Source organism: Mesoplodon densirostris, chromosome 14, assembly GCF_025265405.1.
Source record: "Mesoplodon densirostris isolate mMesDen1 chromosome 14, mMesDen1 primary haplotype, whole genome shotgun sequence".
NCBI lineage: Eukaryota > Metazoa > Chordata > Mammalia > Artiodactyla > Ziphiidae > Mesoplodon > Mesoplodon densirostris.
The window spans coordinates 68,996,349-69,024,135 of NC_082674.1; the positions used below are offsets into that span (position 1 = coordinate 68,996,349).

At 42.1% G+C, this 27,787-nt stretch overlaps 2 protein-coding genes and 1 long non-coding RNA gene across 9 annotated transcripts in view; 1 reads left to right on the forward strand and 2 right to left on the reverse strand.

Annotated features, from left to right (window-relative positions):
* Window positions 1–7,620, reverse strand: part of TMEM182 (transmembrane protein 182) — a 291,206-nt gene extending 283,586 nt beyond the window's left edge. For all 7 annotated transcript variants that reach the window (XM_060117795.1, XM_060117797.1, XM_060117796.1 and 4 more), the window contains exon 1: window positions 7,424–7,620. The gene's annotated coding sequence lies outside the window, so the exon portion shown is untranslated. The remainder of the gene's footprint in view (window positions 1–7,423) is intronic.
* A 72-nt stretch (window positions 7,621–7,692) lies between these two features.
* LOC132501938 (uncharacterized) lies at window positions 7,693–27,158 on the forward strand. The gene is made up of 3 exons (XR_009534355.1): window positions 7,693–7,886; window positions 16,146–16,272; window positions 23,880–27,158. It is a non-coding gene; the product is annotated as an uncharacterized LOC132501938 (long non-coding RNA).
* The window catches only part of SLC9A2 (solute carrier family 9 member A2), an 87,573-nt gene continuing 83,624 nt past the window's right edge, over window positions 23,839–27,787 (reverse strand). Inside the window, exons 10-12 of the mRNA XM_060117718.1 lie at window positions 26,547–26,678; window positions 25,237–25,327; window positions 23,839–24,212 (exon numbers count right to left, since the gene is read on the reverse strand). Of these exons, the coding sequence (XP_059973701.1) occupies window positions 23,839–24,212; window positions 25,237–25,327; window positions 26,547–26,678 (597 nt within the window). The remainder of the gene's footprint in view (window positions 24,213–25,236; window positions 25,328–26,546; window positions 26,679–27,787) is intronic.

The window sequence follows — 27,787 nt, forward strand, 5'->3', positions numbered from 1 at the left end:
CAAAAGCTAAATAACAAAAAAGACAACAGCGACAAAATAATCACACCCAGCACATACGGAGCACTCACTTTGTTCTGAGCATTAGTCTAAGAGCTTTGGGCTTATTAAGCCATTTACCCTTCACAATAACCCACTGTGATAAGTGTTGTGGTTTCCCCCGTTTCATCATCGAGAAAATCAAGGCAACTCTGAATCTCTCTATGGCAGAGTTCGTTATTACGGACTGATTTGTTACTCTTCCCCAAATTCATCTGTTGAATCCCTGACCACCAAGGTGACTATATTTGGAATCAGCACCCATGAGGAGGTAATTCTGGTTAAATGAGGTTGTAAGGGTGAGGCCTTAATGTGTCACCCCAGAACACGGAGATAAAGTCAAGAGGTAGATGCTCTAGGCAGATCTCAGTTCAGCATCAGTTGTCAAAGAAATACTACAATGTGAAAAAAGCAATAAGGCTTCCATTTCCATCTTGGAGTTTAGAGAACTGGGAAGAGCATTCTGCCACCTTCTCCGCAAGTAAAAGGTGAGACAAACTTCAAATGAATGACTTTTCTTGAACCCATGGGAGACTCAAGGTCTCAGGTAAACAATCAACCAACTTGTCTTTCTAAGGAAAACTTGTCTTTCTTCTGTAAGAAGAAAAGGGACCCAAGCTTTGGGGAAATGCAGAATGGCAAGCATGTAAGTTCCTAAGAATATTCAGCTAAAAAGTTCTAATGATTTGCATTTCTCTAATAATTACCTCTGTTCTCATGTGCCTCTTGGCCATCTGTATGGCTTCCTTGGTGAAATGTCTATTTAGGTCTTCTGCCCATTTTTTAACTGGATTGTTTGTTTTTTTGATATTGAGCTCCATGAGCTGTTTGTATATTTTGGAGATTCATCCTTTGTCTGTTGTTTCATTTGCAAATATTTTCTCCCATTATGAGGGTTGTCTTTTTGTCTTGTTTATGGTTTCCTTTGCTGTGCAAAGGCTTTTAAGTTTAATTAAGTCCCATTTTGGAATATTACTCAGCCATAAAAAGAAATGAAATTGAGTTATTTGTAGTGAGGTGGATGGACCTAGAGTCTGCCACACAGAGTGAAGTAAGTCAGAAAGAGAAAAACAAATACTGTATGCTAACGCATATAAATGGAATCTAAAAAAAAAAATGGTACTGATGAACCTAGTTGCAGGGCAGGAATAAAGAGGTAGACATAGAGAATGGACTTGAGGACACGGGGTGGGAGGGCGAAGCTGGGGCGAAGTGAGAGCAGCATCAACATATATACACTACTGAATGTACAATAGTTGGCTGGTGGGAAGCAGCTGCATAGCACAGGGAGATCAGCTCGGTGCTTTGCGATGACCTAGAGGGGTGGGATAGGGAGGACGGGAGGGAGACGCAAGAGGGAGGGGATATGGGGACATGTGTATACATATGGCTGATTTGCTTTGCTGTGCAACAGAAACTAACACGGTATTGTGAAGCAGTTATACTCCAATAAAGATCTATTAAAAAAAAAAAGGTCTAATGAATCAACACAGGCCAAGTGTGGCCAGCATGAAGACCCTGAAGGTCCCATTAAAGGAGGATTTGATCAGCTTACTTTTTCTCAACAATCCTTGAGATCCTTTCCCATCTTGGTATTGACTGGGAGAGCAGAAAAGCAGCCACTGCCAAACCACTGACCTCTCTCCCCTATGGAAAAAAAGCCTTAATCTGCATGGGGAAGAGCAACAAAATTGTCACATTAGGGCACTGGTGGAAACCCTCTGTAGCTGAGTAAGACAAGCGGTTAATAAAACAAGAAAGAAAGGGATAGAGAAAGAAAGGAAGGAAAGAAGGGAGGGAGGAGGAACTTTCTCCCCCTGAGAGAGAAGCAGGAATATGCACAGAGCATGCAGAATAGTAGTGAAACGACTCTGTATGAATCCATAATGGTGGATACAGATCCTGATACATTTGTCCAAGCCTATAGACTATATAACACCAAGAGTGAACCCTTAAGTAAACGATGGACTCTGGGGGATAACTACCAGTCAGTGTAGGTTCACTGACTATAACAAACGTACCATCGTGGTGCAGGATGCTGATATCAGGGAGGCTGTGTTTGTGTGTGTGGATACAGAGGATATATGGGAACTCTCTGTATTTCATGCTCAATTTTTCTGTGAACCTAAAACTGTTCTAAATAATAAAGTCTACTAAAAAGAAAACAACCAAAAAAACACCTCTGTCCCTAAGAGAGGAACTGGAATATGTGATGCCAGGCCCAGCACTACAGCTGAAAGAGGGATGGGGGCACTTGTGAAGGCTACACCCCCAAGACTTAGGTTCACAGTGCCCGTCTAAGACACAGCCTGGCTGAGACACAGTTATCAGAGAATGCTCCCCACCCCTGCCAGCCACCAACATGCCAGCATGGGTCAAGTACAAAAAACAATGGAATACACCTAGAACTGTAACAGAAAGACTGTCTCAGAGGACAGCGCAGAGGGAGGACCCAAAGCAAAGACAGGAGCAGATGTAATGAAAAATGCTCCAGCAAACCAGCCCACACCTTAAACGTAAGGTAGCACTAGAGCAGTGTTTCTTACCTCCGGCACTACGGGCATTAGGTACTGGATAATTCTGTTGTGGAGGGTGGGGTGCTGCCCTGTGAGCTGTAGGATATTCAGCGGTATCTCTAGTCTCTATTCACTAGACGCCAGTAGCACACCCCAAATTCATAGATGTCCCAGGCAGCGCCAAATGTCCCCAGGAGGCAAAATCACCCTAGTTGAGAAACACTGCGCTAGAGAAAGGTCAAGCGTATGGTGTATGGAGGGCAACCACGGCAACAACAGACTACAATCTCAGACCACTCTCGACCAGATTAACACACACCCTCACACTGAAGGACTGGCAGGAGGAAAAGAGTATGTATATATATGTAATAGTATAATTTCACTATTACTGTCCTATACAACATGCCAAGCTTTCCACAAAATATTACAGGAACGTGAAAAGCAAGAAAAACCAGTCTGAGTTCTCCTTCCAGAATGACAGCCAGGGCCGTTCCACGGATCCATTCCCCAGTGAAACTAGTATAACTCGTGAAATCTATTTAAAACATCTGACCATTTAAAGTCTAAGAACATTGTCCTAAAAGCAAAGAGCAAATGAAGAAACATTCATTCAAAAAAATCTACTTAAATTTTGACAAGAACAGCAAGAGTCCTTGACATTTTAGCCATGGCCCACTCCCTCCTTATCTCACAAAATTTACAAAAAACAGTAATTCACAATAGACTACAGGTCTAAATGTAAGAGCTAAAACTATATAAGTCTTAGTAGAAAACACGGGTATAAATATTCATCACCATTAATTAGGCAATGATTTCTTATATGTCGCAGCAAAAGCACAAGCAATACAAAAATTAGATAAACTGGACATTATCAAAATAAACTTTTGTTCATTAATGGACACTATCAAGTGAGTGAAAAAATAACCCTCAGACTGGGAGAAATATTTGCAAAGTATATATGTGATAAAGGACTCGTATCTAGAATATATAAAGAACTCGTACAACTCAATAATAAAAAGACAAACAACCAGTTTAGAAATGGGCAAAGTGTCTGAACAGACGTTTCTTCAAAGAAGATATGCAAATGACTCATAAGCACGTGAAAAGATGCTCGATATTATTGCCCATCAGGGAAATGTAAATCCACAATCATTAGATAATAAGCATTGATGCAGATGTGGAGAAATTAGAACACTCATATATTGCCGGTAGGAATACAAAATGGTGCAGGCACTTTAGAAAACAGTTTGACAGTTCCTCCAAGTTTAAACGTAAAGTTACCAAATGACCTAGAAGCTCCACTGTGAGAGAAATGAAAACATATATCTACACAAAAACTTGTACACAAATGTTCATAGCAGCATTATTCATAATATCCAAAAATTGGAAGCAACCCAAATGTCCATCAACTAATGAAGGAATAGATAATATGTGGTATAACCATACAATGAATGTTATTTAGCATCCATGCTACCATATGGATGAACTATGAAATCATTATACAAAGAGAAAAAAAAAGTCACAAAGGAACACATATTATATAATTCCATGCATTCTGAAATATCCAGAATAAGCAAATATAGAGTCAGAAAGTACATCAGTGGTTACCTAAGCTTTGGAGGGTTGGGGGTTTGGAGGGTTATGCTTAAGATGTGCCGGTTTTCTTTTTGGAGTGATTAAGATATTTGAAAATTGATTTTTGTGATGGATGCACAATTCTGTAAATATTTTTAAAGTTATTGAATTACACATGTTAAATAGGTTGATTGTGTAGTATGTGAATTATATCTCAGTAATGTTGTTTTTAAAAAAGAAAGAAAAAACACAGTCTGAAGAGACAAAGCAATCATCATAACCAAACCCTGATATGACACAGATGTTGAAATTATCACACAATGAAATTAAAATAATTATGATAAATGCGTTAAAGATTATGTGGAAAAGGTAGACAATATTTAAGACCACAAAGGCATCTTCAGCAGAGAGATGTAAACTGTAAGAAAAAATCAAATGCAAGTTCTAGATATCAAAATGCAATAATAGAGATGGTGATTGTCTTTGACAATTTCACCAGCAGACTAAACACAGACAAGGGAAGAATCAGTGAACCTGAAGACAGATCAATAGAAATTATCCCAGCTGAAATATGAAAAGAAAAAAAGAGTGAAAGAAAAAAATAAACAGAACACATCACTCAAGGTCTAATGGGTAACAGCATTAGGTCATGCTACTGCATCACTGGAGTCCCAGAAGTACAAGACAGGAAATGGGGCAGAGAAATATCTGAAGAAATATGGCTGAAAATGTTCCTAAATTAGAAACACAGCAAATAACAGATCAAAGAAACTCAGAGAGTATAAAGCAGGATTAATACCAAAATAGAAAAAACACACAAGTAGGCCTATCGTATTCAAACTGCTGAATATCAAAGAAAAAGATAAAATCTTAGAGGCAGCCAGAGGAAAAAAACCAAATTACCTACAGAAGAATACAGCAGACGTATCATCAGATAATGTACAAGGATGAAAACAATAGAGTGAAATCTTTTAAGGAATGAATGAAGAAAAAACCCACATCTCACTCTAGAATTCTATACCTTTTAAAAGTAAAGGAAAAAACAAGCCTAGTCATACAATAAAGACAGGGGGAATTCACTGCCAGCACATAAGAAATGTTAAAGGAAGTTCTTCAGGAAGAAGGAATGTGATACAGATCAGAAAGTTGGTTCTAAACAAAAAGTAAAATTGCTCTTCTTCTAGTTTCCTACAGTGGAATCCTGGATTATTGATTTCAGATCTTTTTTTCTAACATATGCATTCAATGCTATAAATTTCCAAGTGCACATTTGTTGCATCTGCCAACTTTGATAAGTTGTATTTTCACTTTCATTAAGTTGGAAATATTTTTTTTAAATTTATCTTGAGAGTGTATCTTTGACTATGTGTTATTTAGAACTGTGTTGTTAATCTCGATATTTCTGAGTGTTTCAGCTACTTTTCTGTTATCTAGTTTAACTCCATTGGGATCTAGTTCTAGTACATTTTTTTTGTAGATTCCTTAGTGTTTTCTACGTAGATGACCATGTGGTTTATGAATAGGGACCATTTTATATCTTTCTATCAAATACAGATGTCTTTTATACCTTGTGCTTGCCTACTGCATTCAGCTGGGAAACTGATGAAACTCACTGGGAAGCCACCAGAGGGGTGCCTATGGAAATGGCCAGGAAGTTACCTGCTGGGGCACCTGGGAGGTTCCCCTGGAAACCAGCTGGGATGCCCACTGAACTTGCCGCCTGTATGGGTGCCACTGAACCTTACTGGGGGCTAAGGAACACTAAGTGTCTCACATTCTCATGGCAGCCACACAAAGCACATTAGTCTGAAAGAGAAGCTCCTTCCCCAGGCAGTGTCCCTCAGCACGGTCTATTGCCAGAGTTTAACATCATGCCACCTAGCAAAGGAGATATGTTTACAGGGTCCAGCTCCAGGATCCCACAGCAGGCAATAATGCGTGTATTTGAAGCTAAGAGCAATAAACTGAAAACTGGCACAATCCATTTTTCTGTACTCAGCTTCCAAATGCATCCTTCTGTTCACATTTCAATTTTCATAAAACAATTCTATTTTTCCACCTAACAAAAGAAAAAAAGTCTCAACAGTCGTTGCACCCATTCTGGCTCTATACATTACTCAATTACTCCTCAAATTCAGTCAGTCTTACTACATTTTCTGTTACCTAAAGACTAAATTGTCAAGTTAGGCTCCAACTGCTTGTATGTAAAATTACACTTGGAAGAAGACAGAAGAAGATTAGCATACGCGAACACCCACATGTATAACAGAGAGAAAATATGCAAAGCTTCTACAAGCTTCCTCACTTCTGTACTGGGTCCGGGCCCAAGGTCCTAGCTGATATCTATGGCTTCCTTCTTTTGCTACCTATTTCTTTTTTTTTTTTTTTTTTTTTTTGGCCAAAGTTCTTTATCTAGAGAAAACTTTTCTAGAGATTTCAGAAACAGTAGTAATGTTAATGACCTAATTCAAATTGACAACAGCATGACAATTAACATATAAAATTTCATATCTATAAATGAAGCTTGAAATTAAGTGTCCCTTAATCAACTTATTCCTGGAAACAGCTATTATAGGAATAACAAGAGACACTGATTCCAAAATTAAGATTTTTTTTCTTTTTTTTTCCTACTTATTTCTTCCTTCACTTGCCCTCAGCCTAAACATAAGCTGGTCAGGGGTCTTTACCTCATACAAGGATGAAACTCTACCTTCGCGAGTTCAGGAACTGATTCTTCCAGAGTTCTATCTTTTTTTGTTTCTATGTTTCTGGAATTTTCCACATAAAGTCCTTCCTCACTCCACTGTACGTCACCCAATTTCTCCTCGCTAACCAGGCCCCATCACTCCAGCCAGGAGAGGTACCCCTTTTGCTTCCTGACGGGTTGGTGGCAACTGGAGGCCCAAACGTCCATGTAACAGTCTCCTCTCCTCTCAGTAGAACCTTTGTTACGCCCCTGGTGGAAGCCCTACCCTCTTGCGATGGAAAACCTCAAAACCAGGCGGCTCCAACTTGCCAAAAGGACAGCGAATGTTCCAGATTCTGGGGCCGTCGCGGGCCCCAGAGAAAGTGCTCGCGGCTTTTGTGGAACCCTCACAGCTCCAGGAGCCTGGTCCACACTACGCCCTCCTGTGTTTCAAGGGGGCAAACCGAAACCGGGAGGGGCCAAAGGAACTTTCTACAGGTCAGTCACAGCCAACTAGGGCCCTCGGTCTGCGCATCTTCCCACCGAAGCCGGCGCTACCACCTAGGCCCACCCCTACCACTCCTCAGGTGAAGCTCATCATCTCAATTACCTCTCAATTACCTCCAGCCCTCCAATAGCATGGGCGGCGGGCTCCCCAGGATACGCAGAGCTTCATCATCACCGTCACAAAACCAGCGCGTCGTGCACACACGTCCTCTCCCCGGGCGGGACGCGAACCAGCGGTAAGCCGTGCAGACTCCCCAGCCGCGCCTGCTTAGGAAGCACAGCCCAAAAGGGCCGCCCGCGGCGTTCAGCTCTGCGCAGGCGCAGCCGCTCGCTTCCGCCTAGGGGCGGGGCCAGCGCCGCGGGCCTGTCACGTGAGCGCAGCCCCCGGCGCGTGTTCGCATAGGGAACGCTGGGGCTGAGGCGGCAGGGCTCCGGACCGGAACCTGGCCTCGGCGACACCGTGGCCGCGGCAGAAACCCAGGACAGGGACCCAGGCGGGGGCTTCCGGCCCCGGTACCGTCGGAGCCCGCCGCTTCCTGCTTTGTCTCTACCTGGTGGGATTCCTGGTGAGTGCGTGCGGGGCTGGGCGCGAAGTGCCGGCTGCGTCCGCGACCTGGAACCCGATCAAGGCTGCTTTTCCTTGCAGCGGTCTGCCTGGTGATGCCTCCCTACCTCTCAGTCCCGCTCTTGCCCCGTAACCCCCTTACCTGTGCACCTGACCACAAATGAGGCCTGCCCTTCGCGCCTGCACTGGGCCCAGTTCGCGCCCCCCAATCGCAGCCCCGCTGTTTAAGATGCTCCAGCACCAGCTTCAGGTGTGACTCGGTGACCGAGTCGCTCTCGAGGGTGACCCTGGGTGTTAGATCCTGTGGGAGGTGCATCACCTGCAGCCTGGACAGCAGGGGCGCTCCGGGCAAGCTTGGGGAAGCCCAGCTGTGCAGTAGCTGCGGGAACGGTAGGAACATATACGTCCTTTTTACCAGGCCAGGTGGGGAAGTTCTGTTGATCACCCCGCTTGGGCAGAATTAGGTACATTTTCCTTAGGGTTCCTGGTAGACTGGAATGCTTAAAAATGCAAACCACAGTGAATTATACACATCTGCCTTTCGACAAACTGTTTATATACTGTACAAGGCAGGTTCGGTTTTGTTACGATTTGTGTGCGCGTCCTGGTTTAATAAGGACAGTTATTAATTTCCCACGTAGAATGGGAAGATTAGAAAACTGAGTGTATGGTAGGGTAAGCCATCCAGCCAGCTGGCCCTCCATTTATTCATGGAATTTCTGAAAACCTGTTATGGGGTAGGGGTTATGGAGCTCCAGGCACTGTAATACACATTCCCAACCGGGAAGACCTTGCAGTATTACTAACTAAAACTAAGCTTGTGTTGGTAATTCCTGTGCCATTATATGAGGGAACCCTACATGTGCCTCTTCACCCCTCTTTCCCCAAGTCTAGGCCTGGTTCAGTTGCCCTGGTTGTGAGCTAATCCGGGTTAGGGCAGCCTTGGGACAAAGACCCAGGAGGATTTCCTCTTTGCTGGGCCTGGGACTTTATCTTGAAGACAAAAGGAGCTGGTCAGGTTTAAGTGTCAATGGGAGAAGGCTGCCTTCTGAGGCCTTGAAGATGGTCCCCAAGGGCACTGGGTCCTGGCAAAGAGAAATTACTGTTTTCTGCCCAGATGCAGGTGAAGATCACAACTCCCCAGTCTGATGCCTGACTCGAGTTAGGATGCTGAGCTGTGCTTAGCTAGGAGAGGAGCGGGGAGACAGCCTCCTTCCCCATCTTCAGTGCAAGGTGTTCAACAGTCTGTAAAGTTTAATGTTGAGTTAGTAGTTGTTAAGGCAACGATGAAAGCATATTCATCAAATCCCTTAGACACAGAACCGTGAGACACCCAGGGAGAGCAACGTTTGCACCAGGATCTGTGTCTCCAGTTACCGTGGCAGACCCCACCCCAGGCTCAGTGCTTGGGTTCAGAGCCTGGCTCTCCTTCTGATCCCATTTCTTTAATCTTAGTTCAGTCTCAGGATGTGGTGCCTCTCCAGCCTTCCAATCCAGTCACCCAGAATTCAGAAACGTCCACTGTGGGTGGTTCTTCAAATTTGGAAAGGGAGTTCTGTGTCATCCATGCTCTGGTAGGGGATGGGGACCACCCTAACTCAGATGGTACTGGAATCTGGCTCTGCCAGATGAAAAGGATTTGGACCCTTACCTGGAAAGTCCAGACCAGGGTTCAGAGAGTTTTGGAGACCAACATGATGAGAATGCAAAATAGTTTGAGATTTTAAAGATAAATTTGCAGATCATTCACTATGGCCTTCCGATACAGATTTGAATATTCCAAGCTTCTCGTATGTTGGCTACATGCTGTGCACATGGCACAGTCTAATCTAGCAAGCCTGATGGAAAGTTTTAATAATTTTAATAATTAGAAAGAAGCAGTAGGTCTCTAATATCTTAAGGAGAAAATGTAAGATTTCCCAGAGTTAAAAGAGAATAGGGAATTTTTTAATGGAAAACGTTGTAAACAATTAAAATATATGCCACTTTGGGTATCCTTGAAGAATCTAAAGGCTCTTTGTTAGCTAACATCTAAGGAATATTATACATAATTTAGTTGTTATTTTTAATATACCTAGGGATGTAAAGACCCCTAAGACTTTTAGGAAGATGGTTTCCAATTGGGAGAGGAAAGGAATAAGATTAAAGTATTTACCAAAATGTTTTGTTTTTAGCTCTTATCTGTGTTTCCAGGTTTTAATTTGTTCAGGAAGGAAGACTAAAATGACCCTCTAGGTACTTTTTGATTAGCATCCTAAGATGATGCTAAGATCTATGATTGCGGTCCTTTCTTTCCTCCAGGTACCCGGAGAGATTTAGATTCCATTTAATCAGCTTTAGTCAGGTGATAATTCTTTTTTTAAAAAAAGATAATCCACTCATCAAGAAATGTTTGGGTTCCTACCCTGAAAAGGGTCCTGAAACTTTAGAATGTATTCATCATATATCACTGAGAGAGGTAGATGTTCCCCAAGAAAGGTTTAAGTGGTCCTCTCTCACCTGATTTCCTTATAAATGGTTATAAGCACATAACCAGTTGCCAGATGTGAAGTGCACTCAAAAGAGGGTGGTTTTGAAGAAGCTATGGCTTCAGAAGAAGGGAGAAGTTGCCCTTTATAGTTATGGAGAAGTCAATTTTAAAACAGAACTTCCTGAGAGGAAAGAGCTAGCAGCCGGCTAGAGAAAGGTACTATTTTTCAGGCTCACTAAGTGTTAAAGTAAGTCTATCATGAGTTGCTGTTTTCGTATTTACCTCCTATAGATTTCAGCCTGACTACTTACAGCTTCCTCTCCCCGTCTTATTTAGAATAATCATTTGAAATAAATGACAAGTGGTACTGGGAATTTTTTGGGAAAAAAAAATCTTGTTGGACAATTGAGTTTCCTTTTCTGAAAAATCCAGAAAACTCAACAGCTAGCTGATGTATTTTGAGTCTTATAAATCATATAAAACATCAGCAGGCTGATGGGGCAAAGCTGATAGTAAAGCCCAGAAGAAATTGGCTCAGAAACAGAGGAAGTTTTAAGTAATCTTAAAATTGAAATAATGAGCCATGGTTCTGGTATTATAAATGTGTCAGCTATTTAAGGTCACTGGATATTAAGTATATGGTCATCTAAAGCTGTAACCATGGAAAAGGGCCCCTAAGAAGCGTATTTGGAAGTTCATGTTTCTATGTTAGGTTAATGTGCAGCCACCAAGAGAAGGAAGCAAAGGATTAATTGTGGAAGAAAAAAGATATTTCTCTTTAACCAGGATTACAGGAAAAGGAATTTGGGTTGAGTATAAAGAAAACTCTCTGTGTGTGTGCAAGATGTGTTTTTCCTCTCCTGAACCGGTTGTAGCAGGTAACCAAGTGACAGAGGAAGGAAGACAAAACTTAAAGGAAAAAATGTCTTTCTACTAACTCAGAGTATTAGCCAAAACGATCAGTACTTACCCCAGAATTGAAGGAAAGAGAACACATTTCCACTTCTGCTGTGTCAGACCTCACTCAGACATCATGTCTCTTAATGTTCATCCCGTTTCTACCAGGCAGGTACTGTTATCTCCATTGTTTACAGATGACGGCACGGACACTGGTAACATGAAATAACTTTCTCAGGGCACATGCTTATTAAGTGATGGAGCTGGAATTGAAAACCTCTGACCCCAGAGCCCATGCACCTTCTGTGCCTTAGTGAAGCACAGTAGGCCATCCCCTAGTACACCAGCCTTCTCTCTCCTTTCTGCTGTACTGAGACTTTCCCTTCAGGTCTTACCTTGTCAGGCTGTAGACGGCACATGGGTCTCCTTCCTTGACTCCGGGAGGAATTTCACATTATTTAATAGGTGCTGCTTTGCTCTCTTTGCTCATTTCATTACCCCCCATTTTTTTAAATTTGAGGAATGCATGTAGTACATGTTCCTTGAATATTAAGGATCAGTGACAAAGAAGCTAAAGTTAAAATGGATTCTCCGTCAGGGCGATCCAGGCATTTACAGGTGGCAACTATTGTTACACATTGTATTTGGATTCCTTGATTCTTTGAACTTGATGAGTATAGCTTCCTGTAGAATACAATTTTGAGTTCTTGTTTGCCCAAAATTTTAGATACTGTGGGGTTTTTTAAGTCAGTTTATAATTAGGATCACCACTTTAAAAACACCCAGGCCTCAGTTTCCAATTTGCGTTAATGAGCGTTTCGTTGCTTAGGATTTCTTTGGTGTAAGCATGGTTGTCCCTTTACTGAGCCTTCGTGTCAGGTCTCTTGGAGCGAGTCCAACAGTTGCTGGAATAGTAGGTGAGCAGTCCTGCACATTTTCAGAGCACTGATTTTCAACCCCCGTGAACTGAGGACCTGAAAACACATCAGTCTTTTAGCTAAGTAATATCCAACGGTGAACTGAAAAGGGGATAAAATGAATTTTCAGACTATTTCAAAGTACGACCCTGGAGCAAATATAGTTCATCTTTTCCTAGACTACGTATGTTCAGAGAGGTTTCCAGGTATCGCATCACCCCCATGCCCCCCACCGCCTGTGACGTCACAGGTACTTACTCAGCCTCTCCAGGGAGCTGGTTAGGCCTGGACTCCTGCCTGTGGGAACCTGTGGCCTAATGTTATAATCATGGAGAAGTCATGACTTCTCGCCTCACGCAGGGTGAGAAGGACTCTCTCAAGGTCCCTAAGGGTGACCTTTGCCTCCAGTCTCTCCTGCTTTCCCTCAATTTTATTCTGAAGGCCTTTTACTAAAAATTATATTACTTTATTCTTCCATCTGAAAAATTTTTATGGGGTAATTTACTTTTTAAAAATGGTCTTTTTCCCCTAATGTTTTTCTGTTAATTTCATCCATTTTTGTGATGGGTCTAGCTGATTTTATAGATGTTACTTACGTTTTTTACAGGCTACTCCTGTGGCATTTTGCAGTTCTTTTCCAGCACATTGGTGGTAAGTCCTCTTCCACCTGGCAACACATCTTGAAAGTATAACCCTACGCCTCTGAGGCCACCCATCGTGGCTGTAGTAAAATAGGGGTTTGAGGTTTACCAAAAAGGAAGTGTGCAGATGGTGAGGACTTGCAGTGGCCTTATTTCAAGAAGGATCCCTCGGTCATCTCTCTCCCTCAGTTGACCTCTGAGAAGACATAGGCCTGAAGAGATTGTGTGGCTAGATCTGAAAGGACCTCTCTGAGTCAGAATGAGAGCCCACTTTTTAAATTGTAACATGTTTTTCCCATGATTCCTGCCAACTTTTTACTAGGAGAAAAGAATGTAAACAGAAGTTATTACCAGTTTTGTTTCAATTAATTGACAGTCATCAAATCCATTCAGATCTTAGGATTCTATTTGAAGTTGGGCCTTTTTGAACTACGTGGCTTATCAATTATAAAACTTAAGTGTATAGACGGAGGAGCCACTGGGAGTGGTGGGTTGTACGCCGACCGCAGGCGGTAGAAAGATCCAGAGCTGATCTCGCCACTGCCACTTCTGACCACGCAGTAGTTTGCAGTTCAGCACCTCTCACTGATGTGCCCCTTCTTCCCTGCTCCTGTGTGCCCTCCACTGCACCATGCTGGTCCTGAGGCCTCGGCATCCAGTCATTCGTGCAGTACAAACAGAATGGTCAGTTTTGTCCCAGGGATTGATCAGCTGTGACCTTGGTCTAAATAGCTGGTCTCACAGTGAGTGAACACCATGTACATACAACACTGTGTTTCCGAAGAGTGGCTCATGTGTAAAATATATTTTATCATTTGTTTTTGTTAATGGATTTATTTGTTTATTTATTTTTGGCTGTGTTGGGTCATCTTTGCTGCGCGCGGGCTTTCTCTAGTTGCAGCGAGCGGGGGCTACTCTTCGTTGCAGTGCGCAGGCTTCTCATTGTGGTGGCTTCTCTTGTTGCGGAGCACAGGCTCTAGGTGCGCGGGCTTCAGTAGTTGTGGCACGCACGCTCAGTAGTTGTGGCACGTGGGCTTAGTTGCTCCACAGCATGTGGGATCTTCCCGGACCAGGGCTCGAACCCGTGTCCCCAGCATTGGCAGGCGGATTCTTAACCACTGCACCACCAGAGAAGTCCCTAAAATATACTTTAAAATAGAGGAATTCAGTCAGATCCCTTCACGAGTTCTTAAATAACCAGTTACTCCCTGATTATTTCTTTGTGGAAGTCTTTCATGTTTTAAATTGGCCTAACAGTAATAGTCATATTCTCATTTAATCCTTACAGTGACCCAGGAAAGTATTTGGGTATCTCCCATTTATGTAGGAGGAAATTAAGACTTACAAAGTTTAAATAATTTGACAAAGTCCCCTAATCTCAGTATCTAAACTCTAAGCACATATTACTGTTTCCCTACACGCCACCTGTCACTGCCTTAATAGATGTGTTATCGGATTATATAGGAAACTAACGCATTTGCTTGTAGAGTGATATGTCATATTTCATATTCATTCTTGTGAGTAAAGAATTTAGGATACATCTTAATAAATGTCTTTTCTGTTTTCTTTGGAAACTCACTACCAGAATACTTGATATGTGTGTATATATTTTGTCAGTTAAATCACAGTGTATTTTAATTACTCAAGTGCCTTTCTCCTACTGGACTCCATCCTCCCTGAGAATAAAGACCAGGCTTGATTTGTTTATTTATGTTTATCAGCAGGACTTACCAGTGCACTTGGAACACAGCAGCACTTCATGAATTTTTACTGCCAGCTGTGGCCCAACCCTCTTTTTCAAATTGATCCTTTGCTTTATTATGTTGGTGCTTACAAAGCACATTTCATGTATCTCATAGCTGTAATTTAATGAGAACCTTCCTTAGAAAACCTTCAGATAGAGGAATACCTACTTAAAATGTCTTCTTTAACCACTACTTTTGTAAATACAAATTTTAATTAAAAGTTTCATTAAATTTTTAATTTTAAAATCAAATCTTTGCAAAGAAAAGATTTGCTAAATGAGATTAGTCTAATATTTTTTACTATATGCATTTTAATAAGAGTGACTAGTATTTTTTTTACAAGTCTTCTTGCTGCTATTCTTTTTTTTAATTTTCTGCTTTATAACAAATTTAATCAGTTATACATATACATATGTTCCCATATCCCCTCCCTTTTGCGTCTCCCTCCCGCCCTCCCTATCCCTCCCCTCCAGGCGGTCACAAAGCACCGAGCTGATCTCCCTGTGCTATGCGGCTGCTTCCCACTAGCTATCTACCTTACAGTTTGGTAGTGTATATATGTCCATGCCGCTCTTTCGCTTTGTCACAGCTTACCCTTCCCCCTCCCCATATCCTCAAGTCCATTCTCTAAAGTGACTAGTATTTATCAAGTACTTACGATGTGTCAGGCCCTGTTCTAAGCACATTATAACATTTAATCCTCATAATAACCAGCCTTAACCACCAGTCTGGGGGTTATGGGTTTTTAATGATTCATTTTTTTTACATAAAGCACATGGCAAGTGTTGACGGGGGAGAGGAATCTCCGAGGCAGATATTATGATTACTGCTACTTTACAATAGAGAAGCTGAGCTCAGAGATGTGCCTCTGTGTGTAATTATATTGACTGATACACGTGCAGTATGTGGAGATGAGAGTCTGGAGCTGAACCCGGACAGCCTGGCCCAGGGCCCAGGGCGTAGCTGCCGGATTACATCACTGCCCTATGAACACGGGAGGCCAGTGACCTCTCCCAGGTCAAAAGAGTGGAGAATTTCTAAAATCCATTGAAATGAAAATTGAGGAAAGATAAAGGCAAGTTCTTAATGACATGGAATGATGATCAAGATGTTAAGTGGAAAAGCAAGCTACAAAATGTGTGCAGTGTAGTCGTTTTGTTAGAAACGTATGTAGATTTGGGATTATGAGGTATTTTTATATTCATTTTGTTTTTTCTGTATTTTCTCAAGTTCTAAATGGTGACTGTGGTTACTAAGGAGTTAAGTTGCATAAAGCACTGAGAAGGAAGACACAATGAGGCTTTAAGAATTATCTTTCCCCCGTCCCTCCAGACACTCTTTGCTATCAGATGATCACAGATGCTTTCTTTGGTATCTTAGCCTTTTGGGTGATTAAAAAAAACTATGTTGTGTTTTCCCACTCAGCATGTGAAAGATCAGAGAAAATAGCTTACTGTGTCAAAAGGCACAGGATCTGAAACCCGTCCCCCGATGTTTCCTTTCCCACCGGGTCATGTTTTGGGGGTATTTCCGGGGTGGTATGGTTACTTACAGGAAGTCAGAGGCTTTCTGTTCTCCCTGCTTCCTCAGGGCTGCTGGAGTGATGTCGGAAGACGGTCTTCCTTGCTGGTGTGCATCCTGTGCCGTGCCCTGGGCTATCGTATTCTTGGAGCAGCTACCAACGTGTTCCTGTTTGCCCTGGCTAGAGTCCCTGTGGGTGAGTTCTCGCCCTGTGCCTGGGTTTTCATTCAGAATCAGTCAGAGAGCCTGTCCCCGCTCGGCAGTGCCTCTTTGATTAGACTTGATGTAAAGACCGAATAATGACAACAGCAGTGAGAACTGTAACACCAGCAGCTGGTGTCCACCGAGCACGTAGCATCCGCCAGGTCTGCTCAAACTCTGTGGGCTTTTTTTTTAATTCTCTTGAGTAACTTCTGTACTCTTTTGCAGTGCGTTAGGTTGAGCCACATGAAATTGCTCTTTTCGTAAGTCAAAAATATCTGAAGTTACATCTGGTTCAACTTGGGCTGGCCAAAATGTTCGTTCGGGTTTTTTCCATACCATCTTACGGAAAATCCCGAACGAACTTTTTGGCTAACCTAATACTATTACATGGACTCTTACTTTAGAGGCATTGAACTTGCCTGAAAAGTTCATAAAGGAAATTGCCTCCTTTCCAACACTGTGTCAGCCACAGCTGGTACGTGCTCTGAAGCAGCCTGGGGCTTGGGGTTCTTGAGGACTTGGCCTTTTCCACAGAGGAAGCTGCATCTCTGCTTGTGCCCAGAGGGATGAGCAAAGAGCAGAAAGGGAGTGGGGTATGCCTGGCGTGGCAGTGACGGCTGCACGGCTCCACACCCAGTGCCCTGTGGCCTCCTGGAACCTGAGGTCTGGCGAGTTATCCTGGAGCAAGGGGAAGGGTCTAGAATGAGGGGTGCTGTGCCCTGGCTGCACGTTAGAGTCATCTGATGCCCAGAGCCTGCCCTAGACCTCGGGGGCCCCGGGTGCTCAGGGCACACCCAGAGCTGAGCATCCAGGGCTTAGATCACGAAGGGCTCACCCACCATGCTCAGGGTGACCTCGCGTGCCGACAGATGGCAGGGAGCCCCAGGCCCCGGGAGGGACTGTGAGTACCACCCAGGTGTCTGGTCTGGCGGAGCTCGGCCGGGTGAGAGAGGCTCATCCTGAGTGTTGAGCATGCCGTGCCCTTCCTGTGTTACCTGGCGGGGAACACCTGTGGGCATTTATGGGACCTTAAAGAACATTAAGAAGGCATCTTATCCTGAGGACACTTCTGTAAGATGGAGAAATCTGTTGGGAGGAGAGGCAGCCCACTCGAGCGAAAATTTTAGGCACTTGGGCAACTGCTGTGAGAGAACAGCTTTTTATTTGGAATGCACTTTAGAAGCCAGCCCGGAGATGCTCCATAAGCCCTGTGCCCCTAGGAGCCAGCTTTTAAGAAGCCTCCGAAATAAGGTTCCTGCATGTCTAGCTAGGATGATATACAATGGAACAGGGTGATGGGCTGAAAAAACATTTTTCATCCCTGATTTTTTTTCCTGAAGAATTTGCCAGTTATATGGTAATGATTTTTTAATAGTAAAATTCCTTTAAAATTATAATGAGGTATTATTTATTCTAATAAATTGTAATTTTTAGAAGCTATTGTTGTGTCCTTATGTATTTATTGATTTCAGGGTCCTGAATCAGTGCTTTAAATTTTAGCCTTTTATATGCTAACACACATCTTAATAGTAAAAACAACAAGCCTTTGGCTTGTAAATCAACACCAAATATATACATAATCTGAAATTTATTCTATACTGATGGTGAGCAGATAGTTTCAGGAAAACACGTCATCACAGAAGGATTTGTTTCTAATTAATCAGGTGCATAAATACTTACTTTAAAACATCATTTTACTTTAAATCTGTTTTTCTCAAACATCATCTAAACTCACCATTTTACAAATAGCTGTCTGTGAAAATAAAAATTTTTAAATTTCTACTATTTTCTTGATTCAATACATTGTAAGAAATTGTGCTGATTCTTATTTTGAAAATGGATACTCAAACAGTTGGCATTGTTCCTCAAGGGGGAAAGATAATTATAAACATTAAAGAGTGTTAATTACTAATAATATATAGTATAAAAGTGGGCTGTAAGAATCTTGTTAGAAAAAAGAATTGTGTTTTGATCACTCTTAAACTGTACAACATTTTGATAAATAAAACTTCTTTTCCCAAAGCACACTGGGGAAAAAAAGTAAAGCTATTAATATTAATAGTTGCAAGTCACATCGTGGAATGGGACACAACCTTTCTTGGGGCTTCTCAGAGAATCTCTGTTCCATTTTGAATAGCTGGGACTCAGGTTCTCATCTAGACTGAGAATTGCTTTTTCCCGTGCTACCTCCCCTACCAAACCCATCCTGAGTTTGCTTTCATGAGGTTGAAACCATGTGAAATATCTGAAACGAGCCTAACGTAATAAGCACTCAGTTGCTGACCGTGGGGCTTTTGGCCTTGTGGGTCTGTGTGCACGCAGCTGGGTGCAGGTTCTGCGTTTGCCTTCATCTGTGCTCTGGGCTGAAGCACAGGCCTGGGCGTCCTGAAGTCCCACTTCTAACAGTGCCAGGCAGTGATGTCACTGACAAGGGTGAGCATTTTCTCCCATCACCTTCAAATCACCTTCACCGCACCATCTCTTTGGAATAAATGACACACTGAAACATGCCAAGTTGGAACCGCTGTTCAAAATAACTTTCTAGCTAAAGGTTAAGTAAGAGGTAATTAACCTCTCACAGACAGTAAGAGGTAATTAAGGTAGCAAATATAATACGTAAACAGTTTTGTCAGGTGCCAAAAACTGTGATCGTGAAAACCTAAAATTTGGTGGGTTGATACGTACCTCTGCATAACCTTTAAAATCATCGGGTTAAGACAAAGGTCAGTATTAACCTCATGTTTTTTGTTCGGACTGGCTTGAGAAGCAGCAGTTAATGTTGCAGAGCAGACGTTATCTTTGAGTCCTTGGCCAGGGCCTGTTTACATATAGAAAATTAATGGACCAGTTATAATCTTTATTCCCGCAATCAGGTTCCCTAATGCAGTAGCAGTGCTAGCCTACTTTGAGATATATAGGTATCCGAAACTTTTTTTTTTTATAAATTTATTTATTTAGTTTTGGCTGTGTTGGGTGTTTGTTGCTGCGCGCAGGCTTTCTCTAGTTGTGGAGAGCGGGGGCTATTCTTCGTTGCAGTGGCTTCTCTCGTTGGGGAGCACGGGCTGTAGGCGCGTGGGCTTCTGTAGTTGCAGCACATGCGCTCAGTAGTTGTGGCTCATGGGCTCTAGAGCGCAGGCTCAGTAGTTGTGGCGCACGGGCTTAGTTGCTCCGCGGCATGTGGGATCTTCCCAGACCAGGGCTCGAACCCATGTCCCCTGCATTGGCAGGCGGATTCTCAACCACTGTGCCACCAGGGAAGGCCCTGAAACTACTTTAATACTCTTAAAAATTCTTCTTTCACAAATTCCAGCTCTCGTGACCCCATTTAGTACAAATGAGAATGGTTTTGATGTATAAATATTAAAAAATTGGAATTTCTGGGGCTTCCCTAGTTTCATGTGATGTATTATTTTCTCCATAGTGATTAATTAGACATTTCCATGTAACTTAATATTTTAAACTTCTGTACGACATTTCACAGAAACCCGGAGAAGCGCTCCTTTGTCAGCATACACACATAAAATTTGTTTGGCAGATACTGTAACTGGAGGCCTCGTTTAAATTAGAAATTTAAGTAGAAAAAAAGCCTCGTTTAAATTAGAAACTCAGTTACCACTCATACTTATGACTCAGCAGGACCCAATGAAATAAAAAGGGGAAAAACATTTGAATATTTAATTCAAAGTATTTCGTTACAGAAGTGAAAATCAGAAAAGTCACCACCAGTATGTCCAGAATTAAGTCGGCTGGGCATCTCACAGAGGGATTTTCTCCACCCTACAATACGAGGATGACGGGTCCCCATAAAACCTCTGTGACAGACTGAAAGGTCCCGAGCCATCCAAAACAATCAATACGCCATGCGGGTTGAAACGTGACCGTCCATTTACAGTAGCTAGGTTAACTCTGCACACAGAAAAACTCATTCCCAGACCAGACCGGTATGAGAACTGACCCAGAGTTTATTGACTATTCTTAGAGGTAGTCAAGTAGAATTTTATTTGAAAAAAGAATAGTAGAAAACTAGAAATACAAAAGGGATTGGAAAATGATGTGCCAGCAGAACACTGACAACACTCAACAACTAACTAACCATGTGGGTATTTGGCCACCATCTGCTGACCGACCGTCTGAGGGTGTCAGCCACGTGGGGAGTGAATGACATTGGGAAAAATTCCAAAGGGAGCTGTCATTTCTTGTCATTTCTCGTGGACGAGAGCCGTGGTCCCTGCCAGGCAGCAGTTACCAGCTGGGGCTCTCACTTGCTTTGCAGGTAGGTTGAAGAAAGGACCTGGTTAAAATGTAGGATTTAAAATACCAGCAAGCTGGGACTTCCCTGGCGGTCCTGTGGTTAAGACTTTGCCTTCCAACGCAGGGGGTGCGGGTTCAATCCCTGGTCAGGGAGCTAAGATCCCACATGCCTTGCCGCCAAAAAACCAAAATATAAAACAGAAGCAATATTGTAACAAATTCAATAAAGACTAAAAAAAAATGGTTCACATCAAAAAAAAAAAAAAAAAAAAACCAGCAAACTACCCATTTTGCTCTAAGAGTGGAGAAAAAAAAAAACGAACCAGAAAACCCCAGATCACCAGACAGTTCTGATTCATGAGCCTGACTTGTTCAAGCTGACGGAGGGAATCAATATTCAGTGTTCAGGCCTCAACAGATAATGTCACAGCTACGTCAACTGCATAAAGAAACCCTTCAATCACTCTTGAAAGAGTAAAGTATGCACTTGGAACTAATAAAATATTATAGTTCTCATACTTGTTTGTGAAATGCCAGTTTTAACATAAACATGATTTGGGCAATGCAACAGATGCAAAATGTGCTGAGACATAATAAGTAACTGCTTCTTGCTTCTTATATAAACAAACATGCCCCCAACCCCAGGTAAAACGGTACACTCCGACTCCAAAACTTAGCAAAAGCCGAATAGCAAAAGCCGAAGGGAATTTCACCCTGAATGTTTGGGGGCATATACAGCAAACACATGTTTCTAAAAAGTGTCAGACTTTGGGGCCAATTTCTAATCGTTTGCTAACTGACAGAACTGCCCTCAGTAATTGGCCTTAACATCACATATAAAGAAATAAGCCCTGACTTTGTAAATAGTTCAAATCAAATTTTTTTGACAACAAATATTAAAGACCCATCAAAATTCCACAGTCACATTGGAACTTTGGCCGGATCAAGTGTTGTTTGAAACAAGGGAATCATTTACAAGGGCAGGGATGTTTCTCTACTGCAGAAATTTAGATTGTTGTGACATTTAGTTAAAGGGTTTCAACTCCATACCCTCTCCTCCTGTAGTGTCTAGAAATTAATAATTTCATAAAAAGAAGGTACAGAGAAAAAACTAAAGTCAAATTTCTTTTTCATCGATTTTATCATTCCACAGATAAGGAAAAATTTAAACTGATAATAAAGATAAAATGACATAAGTGTTCCTTTTTCGAAATTTACACAATGTCATCCAAGTGTTTTACCTGACTTTTAATTGGTGAAAGCTGAATTTGGTCCACGTGCTTAACAAGTATCATAATAAACATTTCCATGTTTTTCTCCTTCCGTTCCAGAACGTTAGACTCCTTCTAATATTTATTAATCTAGGACACCAAGAAAAACCAGGAAATTCATTTTTAAGATCATTTTACATTTCAACCTTCCTTTTCAGATTTCATAAACTGTAACTTAGTCTTCAAACTCAAAAATATACATCACATCTCTTGATGAATCATAGTCCTATAATGGAAATTCTAAATTAAAAGTCAGTTTTAATTTATTTCCAGCAGATGAAATACATATATATTTTTTATATATAAATATTTCCATTTAAAATTAAGAATTTTGGCACAGGGTCCTGAACTTGTAGTTTTCAAATTACGTCTACACTGCTTTCCACTGATCAACCTGGGAGAGTTTGGGAAAGAAATCGTGCACTTTTTGAACTTGTACCTTGTGTGTTTACCCTTCCCTCTGTCTCATGCCCAACAATCGAGCAGTATTCCAAGATTTTAGAACATGAGAAAAAAAGGTAGAAGATTTACTTCACGTTGGTGGAGGAAGAAGGAAGGGATAAGATATACGGCTGAGGATTTCTAAGTACCGGATCTTTGTTTAATTTATTCATATTTTTCCAGCAATTGTATGTGGTCACTTGTCTCCTTTGCTGTATCTCCAATGTGAATCCAAGGGACTACATGAGTGGCTTCATCTCATATCTAAACCCAGAAATTCTGAGTCTTCTTCTAGTCAAGTTTTAAAGAGGGGGTTTTTCTGGGAAAAGTGACAGGCCGATAAAATCTATCGTCTGAGAGATTCCAATATTAATCTTTAATGATTATGTTCCACTTCTTGTCTTTCTGCTGTACTTTTAAAAAGTACTCAGATGAGTAGAATTCGTTTTTAGATGAAGAATTTGAGCTACTACTTTCTTGAGTGGGGAGAGGTAACAAATGACAGACTAGTGCAAAAAAAAGAAAACTCCCACATTCTCCAAAGTGCATCCTGCATAAAATTCAAAACCTGAATTCTCACCAATTGGTTAAACATTGGAATATTGTTTATCCCTACTTTTATCTTTGTCTGCTTGGAGCCTCTGTCCTGGATTCAAAGTTCTAGAATGTGCTACAGAAAAGGTCTAAAGCAGGTGGCTGCAGGGGGGCGTGACAGGGGATCTCCTGCATCCTCCTCCCAGTATTGCACAATATAAAACCCGGCAGCCAGCTGTGCAGGCGCTGCCCTGTCATCTCCACACCCACCACGTGAGGCCAAACTTCATCACAAGCTGGCTCTGAGTCTGGCGTACAGCATAAGCTGGTTTCACCCACACAGCCCTTCTCTTTGTACCATTTAAACACGACGGGGAGACGGAATCTAGATGTCACCCAAAACACACAGTAGAACGAGGAACAAATTGAAAACCAGCTGACTCTCATTTCATAGGCGCTACAGTCTGGGAGCCAGGCCACGAGGTTCTGCCTAGATGCTCTGGCTGTTGCCGTCCTCAGGGGTCTCTGCTCCGTGCTGTGCTCTTCCTTAACCGACTGGTATCAGCTCAGGATCAGGAAACACCTCCACCCCCGAGCTGATGCCCCCCATCCTCTAGGAGCTGCCCCGGATGCCATGGAAAGGTGTTCTGAGTATTTTTAGTGCCGTTCACTGAAAAACTAATTACAGATATACATATTTTTTCATAAATAAAATCTGAGGCATATATGTATATATTAAAACTTTCACCAACAAGGGTGTGTTAAAAATTTCAAGTTCTGTCCTTCAAGTTCAATAAAGGCACACGTGGCTTTTTTTTCTTCAGGCTTGCAAAGAATACAACTGCTAGCAACAGGTCATATGAGACATTTTACAGGACTTTTGTTTCTTTGATTTTCTTCTTCTTGGGATAAGCATTCGCCCCATGGATCAAAGGCATGGCTCTACCACCCAAGGACAGTATGTAGATGCATAGCGGGTTGGAAGTGGATTCCCTTGCTGGGGCAGGTTGCTGGGTAACCAGCCACAGCTGGGCAGGGCAGGTCTGCTTTGGCCATTTCCATTAAGGCTTCTCACTCCCGAATCGACCTTTCTGGTTTCCAGGTTCTGATGCCCTTCGGACCAGCCTAGGTGGCGCCTTGGGTCGGATGCCTTCGTTCATACGGTCGCCCCCCCGCACGGAGCCAAAGTGGCCTTTGGAGAGGAGGGGCTGGCAGAGCACGCCTGGGGCCTGGGGGCCCCCCTCTTTGCTGTGGGCAGCTGGGGAGCTGCAGGGCTGCCCTTGGCCGGAATCAGCATCTACCTCGTTCTTCCATTCCATTTTATAGGCCTGGGGGGCTTTCTTTGAGAACTGTTCTGGCAAGAAGCGCCTGGCTCGGGGCTGCAGATTGAGGACGGTGGTCCCGACGTCTGGATCTGAGTCACTGCTGTTGCCACCTGCCAGGGAGCAAAAGAAGGACAGCGTGGGCGGGCCTTTTAGGGAGAAGGTGTTACAGGCGACTGGCCAATACATTCGTGGGTCTGGCACCTGCTGTGCCCTCCCTGGGGCTCTGGGGGTCGGGCAGGGAGGCCAGAGGGTGCACCCCGACTCCAACTGAGTCCTGGGGTTGTACATAAGTCCCGTGAGCACGCGTGTCCACAAGTGTGTACTCTTGCTAATTCTGAGGAGCTTCCCATGTGCCAGCCACTGTCCTAAGCACTTTTAAGTGCATTAACCTACTGAATCCTCATAATCACCCACTTTACATATGAAGTAACTGAGGTTCAAAAGATATTAGTAAGTGGTGGAGCTGGATGTCAAAACTGAGACCACCTGGCGGCAGCTGTGCGCTCACCTGCCCCATCCGAACGGCCCCAGGGGGCTCAGTTCAGTGTCTGGCACACGGTAAACAGATCAATAATTAGCTGCTATTATGAAGATTCTTGCCTTGATCTAGGATGTACAATCTCATGCACAGCTTTATTTCCTTTACATTTTCATAAAATGGTCAAAACACCAATATGGCTTGCAATCTACATAAAGATTACCATCAAATGAAGAGATATTAGTCGTCATGTCAAAGCTTTAATAATTACAGCCATAAGTCAATTATATAGTTGCCTTTATGAAAATATATTAAAATTATTATGAACATTTAAGTTAGAAATGTTGTAAGAATTATAGAATTAAATTAAAACCTTTGAAGACTGACAACTTTCTATTTACCCGTTCACCAACCACACACGGTGACATCTGCTTTTGCTATATCGCATAGAATCAAATAACTGATTGAATTACGTATAACGTGCACAGAACTCCATTCCAAAAGGATGCAACACTAATAAAAGGTCACCAAATTATTATTATAGATTTGCAAACGACTGAACTCATTGTCCTTAAAAAAGAAGAAGGAAAATTTTTCTATTTTATAAACACTAATAAATAAGTTTAAAGTCTTTTTGCTCCAGCTGTATTCAATACCTGCATTGGAAATATTCTTTTTCTTTTGTAGCTTTTCTGGAAGCTTTGTATTTTTTGGTAAGGATAAATATCGGGAGGTTGAGGTGGAAGCCTGTAAAAAAAAAAATAGAAAACCTTATTTAGATGACACACATGTCATTTATTGTATGTTACAGGCTTAGAATTCTATGTCAAATCTAACCCTGGTGTTAAAAATTAAAATTTTAGCTCTGGATTCCGAAACTACTGGGTGAGGAGCTGTAGGGATGGGGAATAAATTTCCAAGTAATAGTCATTTTATTTAAAATAGGTAAAACCTCTCCTAAAATATGGAAATCAGTACTACTAAGGAAAACAGAAATAAAGTGGGACCCTTAGGAGCAAGGTATGAAAACCACCGGCTTTTCTTAAAGAAAAGCTACAGAAACACCCACTTATAAACGCATTACTAAAAAAGACTTAGAACCTACATGGATAGGGAGAAAGATATATGAAAAATGTAGCATGTTGTATTTACTTTCACAAATCTTGAAAATGACAGAACAGAAAGTATTACTATAGCTAACTTGCTGGCATTTCCAAAGCCACAGTCTCTAGTTTCTTTAACTTTTAATCGATGCTACCACATTTCACATGTAAAAAAAAATAATATTGTTCACACATAACCGTTTTGGTCTCTGACAGCTCAGTATAGAACATTTTTGAGAATGAGATGCACTGCCTGCTATGTTTGATCAATCAATCAGAATATCCTTTTAAAGTGGCTTCCTTATCTATGGCAATGCCCTGGACCAAGTAGAATGCTGAGCACCTGAGACTCCCCTGACGTGTGTGCGCGTGCACACACACACACACACACGGCCTCCTAGAAGTTTCCACACATGCACGCATGGCAGCCCCCCTTCAGGCTGCACCCTCTCCCTGGAAAGGTCAAACAAGACTCTCCAAATGAAGCCTGGCCCTTCCATTCAGTTTAAAACTGTATGACCCTTCCCCATCCTCCCAGTCTCCTTCCTCAGCCCTTTTAGGTTTATTTTGTCCACAGCACTTGCTGTGTCTAACATAACAGATAATTATTCTGTCCATTCCTGATGGCCCTCTCTCCCACTAGAATGTGAATTCCACAAGGGAAAAGAGCTCTGTCATTCTGTTCACCAACGTATTCCAAGTGCCTAGACAGTGTCTGGAAGGTGACAGGTGTCCGAGCAACGTCTGCAAAGACGTGATGATGAACTCCATCCCAGGATTCCTGTGAATCAGCCCCCCAAGGCCATCCTCCTGGCTTTGCTGTTGGAAGCCTTCTGCGTCCCAGAGCCACGAAGCCCCCTTACCCTGTGCTCCCGATTCAAGCTGCTGTCCTTACGAATGCTTTCCCGAAGGCTGTGCCTTCGACGGATCAGGATCTCCTTGGCTTGCCTCTCACTTGTGTCGGCAGTCAGATTGTGTCGGTTGTAGGACAAAGTCTGAAATGAAAATACAAGCAACATTTTACAAAAATGATGATCACTGCCCGGAAATTCCAAAACTTTACTACATTTCTTTGGCTTTGCACCTCTGATAGGTACTTAACAATGAATGTGCACAGGGGAAAAACAAGAAGTATAGAAGTTAACATTCTTTCAAATCTTGAACGATTTCATGTTCTACCAAATCTCAATTTAAGGGTAACAGTAATTTCAAGTTATTTGTAGAGATATATGATATATCGGTGTCACAGAAGCCCTTAGAACTGTGCTGGGCACAGAGAAGTGCTCAATTGATACTACCTACTGTTATTAGCTATGATGAAGATGGTGATGGTGGTGGTCTTTTCTAAATGTGTCAGAGCAGGAGCTGTATTTTATTCATTTGTATCTGCAGGGAATATAGTGCTTTGTTCTATTCATAAATATATTCAATACATATATCCACACATGTATTCAATAACTATGTATTTGATTCAACCAAATAAAATCCTCTAAGAAAAAATAAGAATTCATGTTCTAATAAGAGTCGGTGAATACTTTTTTTTTTCATTGAAAAGTGTGATCTTTACAAATGAGAAAACGATCGAATTCATCAAGCACCTTCGACTACCTTGAAGTGCCCTGTCTGTATTTACCCATCAGTAGTGGCTGGGGAAAAACACAAGTCAACTTATACCTTCCCTATTGAATAGTAATTGCTAGTATAGAAACCAACCACTTTGGGCCACTTGGTGGCGCCATGACCCTCTATTAAGTCAAGAACATTTCTTTTCAAATTGAGAAAAGCTGCTGGCTCCCTCAGTAATGATCATGTCCTGGTATTTGAAGCCATACAATTTACAAACGAGGGCTGTCCAGGGCATAATATTTTTAGTTTTACAAGCTCTAGAGAAATCCACTTCCTAAAACAAATTGTATTTAGTAATTAAATTCATTTTCTGATAGAAATAACGTGTACTTCTTGGGAACATCCTTATCCCCAGAACTATATCAGACCTAGCAGAGATAAACAGAAGTAACGCAGAACAGCACTCAGTTCCTGCCTTGAGGAACTGGCTATCTAGTTGGGCATTGAAAGCTAACAAAATAATACTCAATCATGAAAG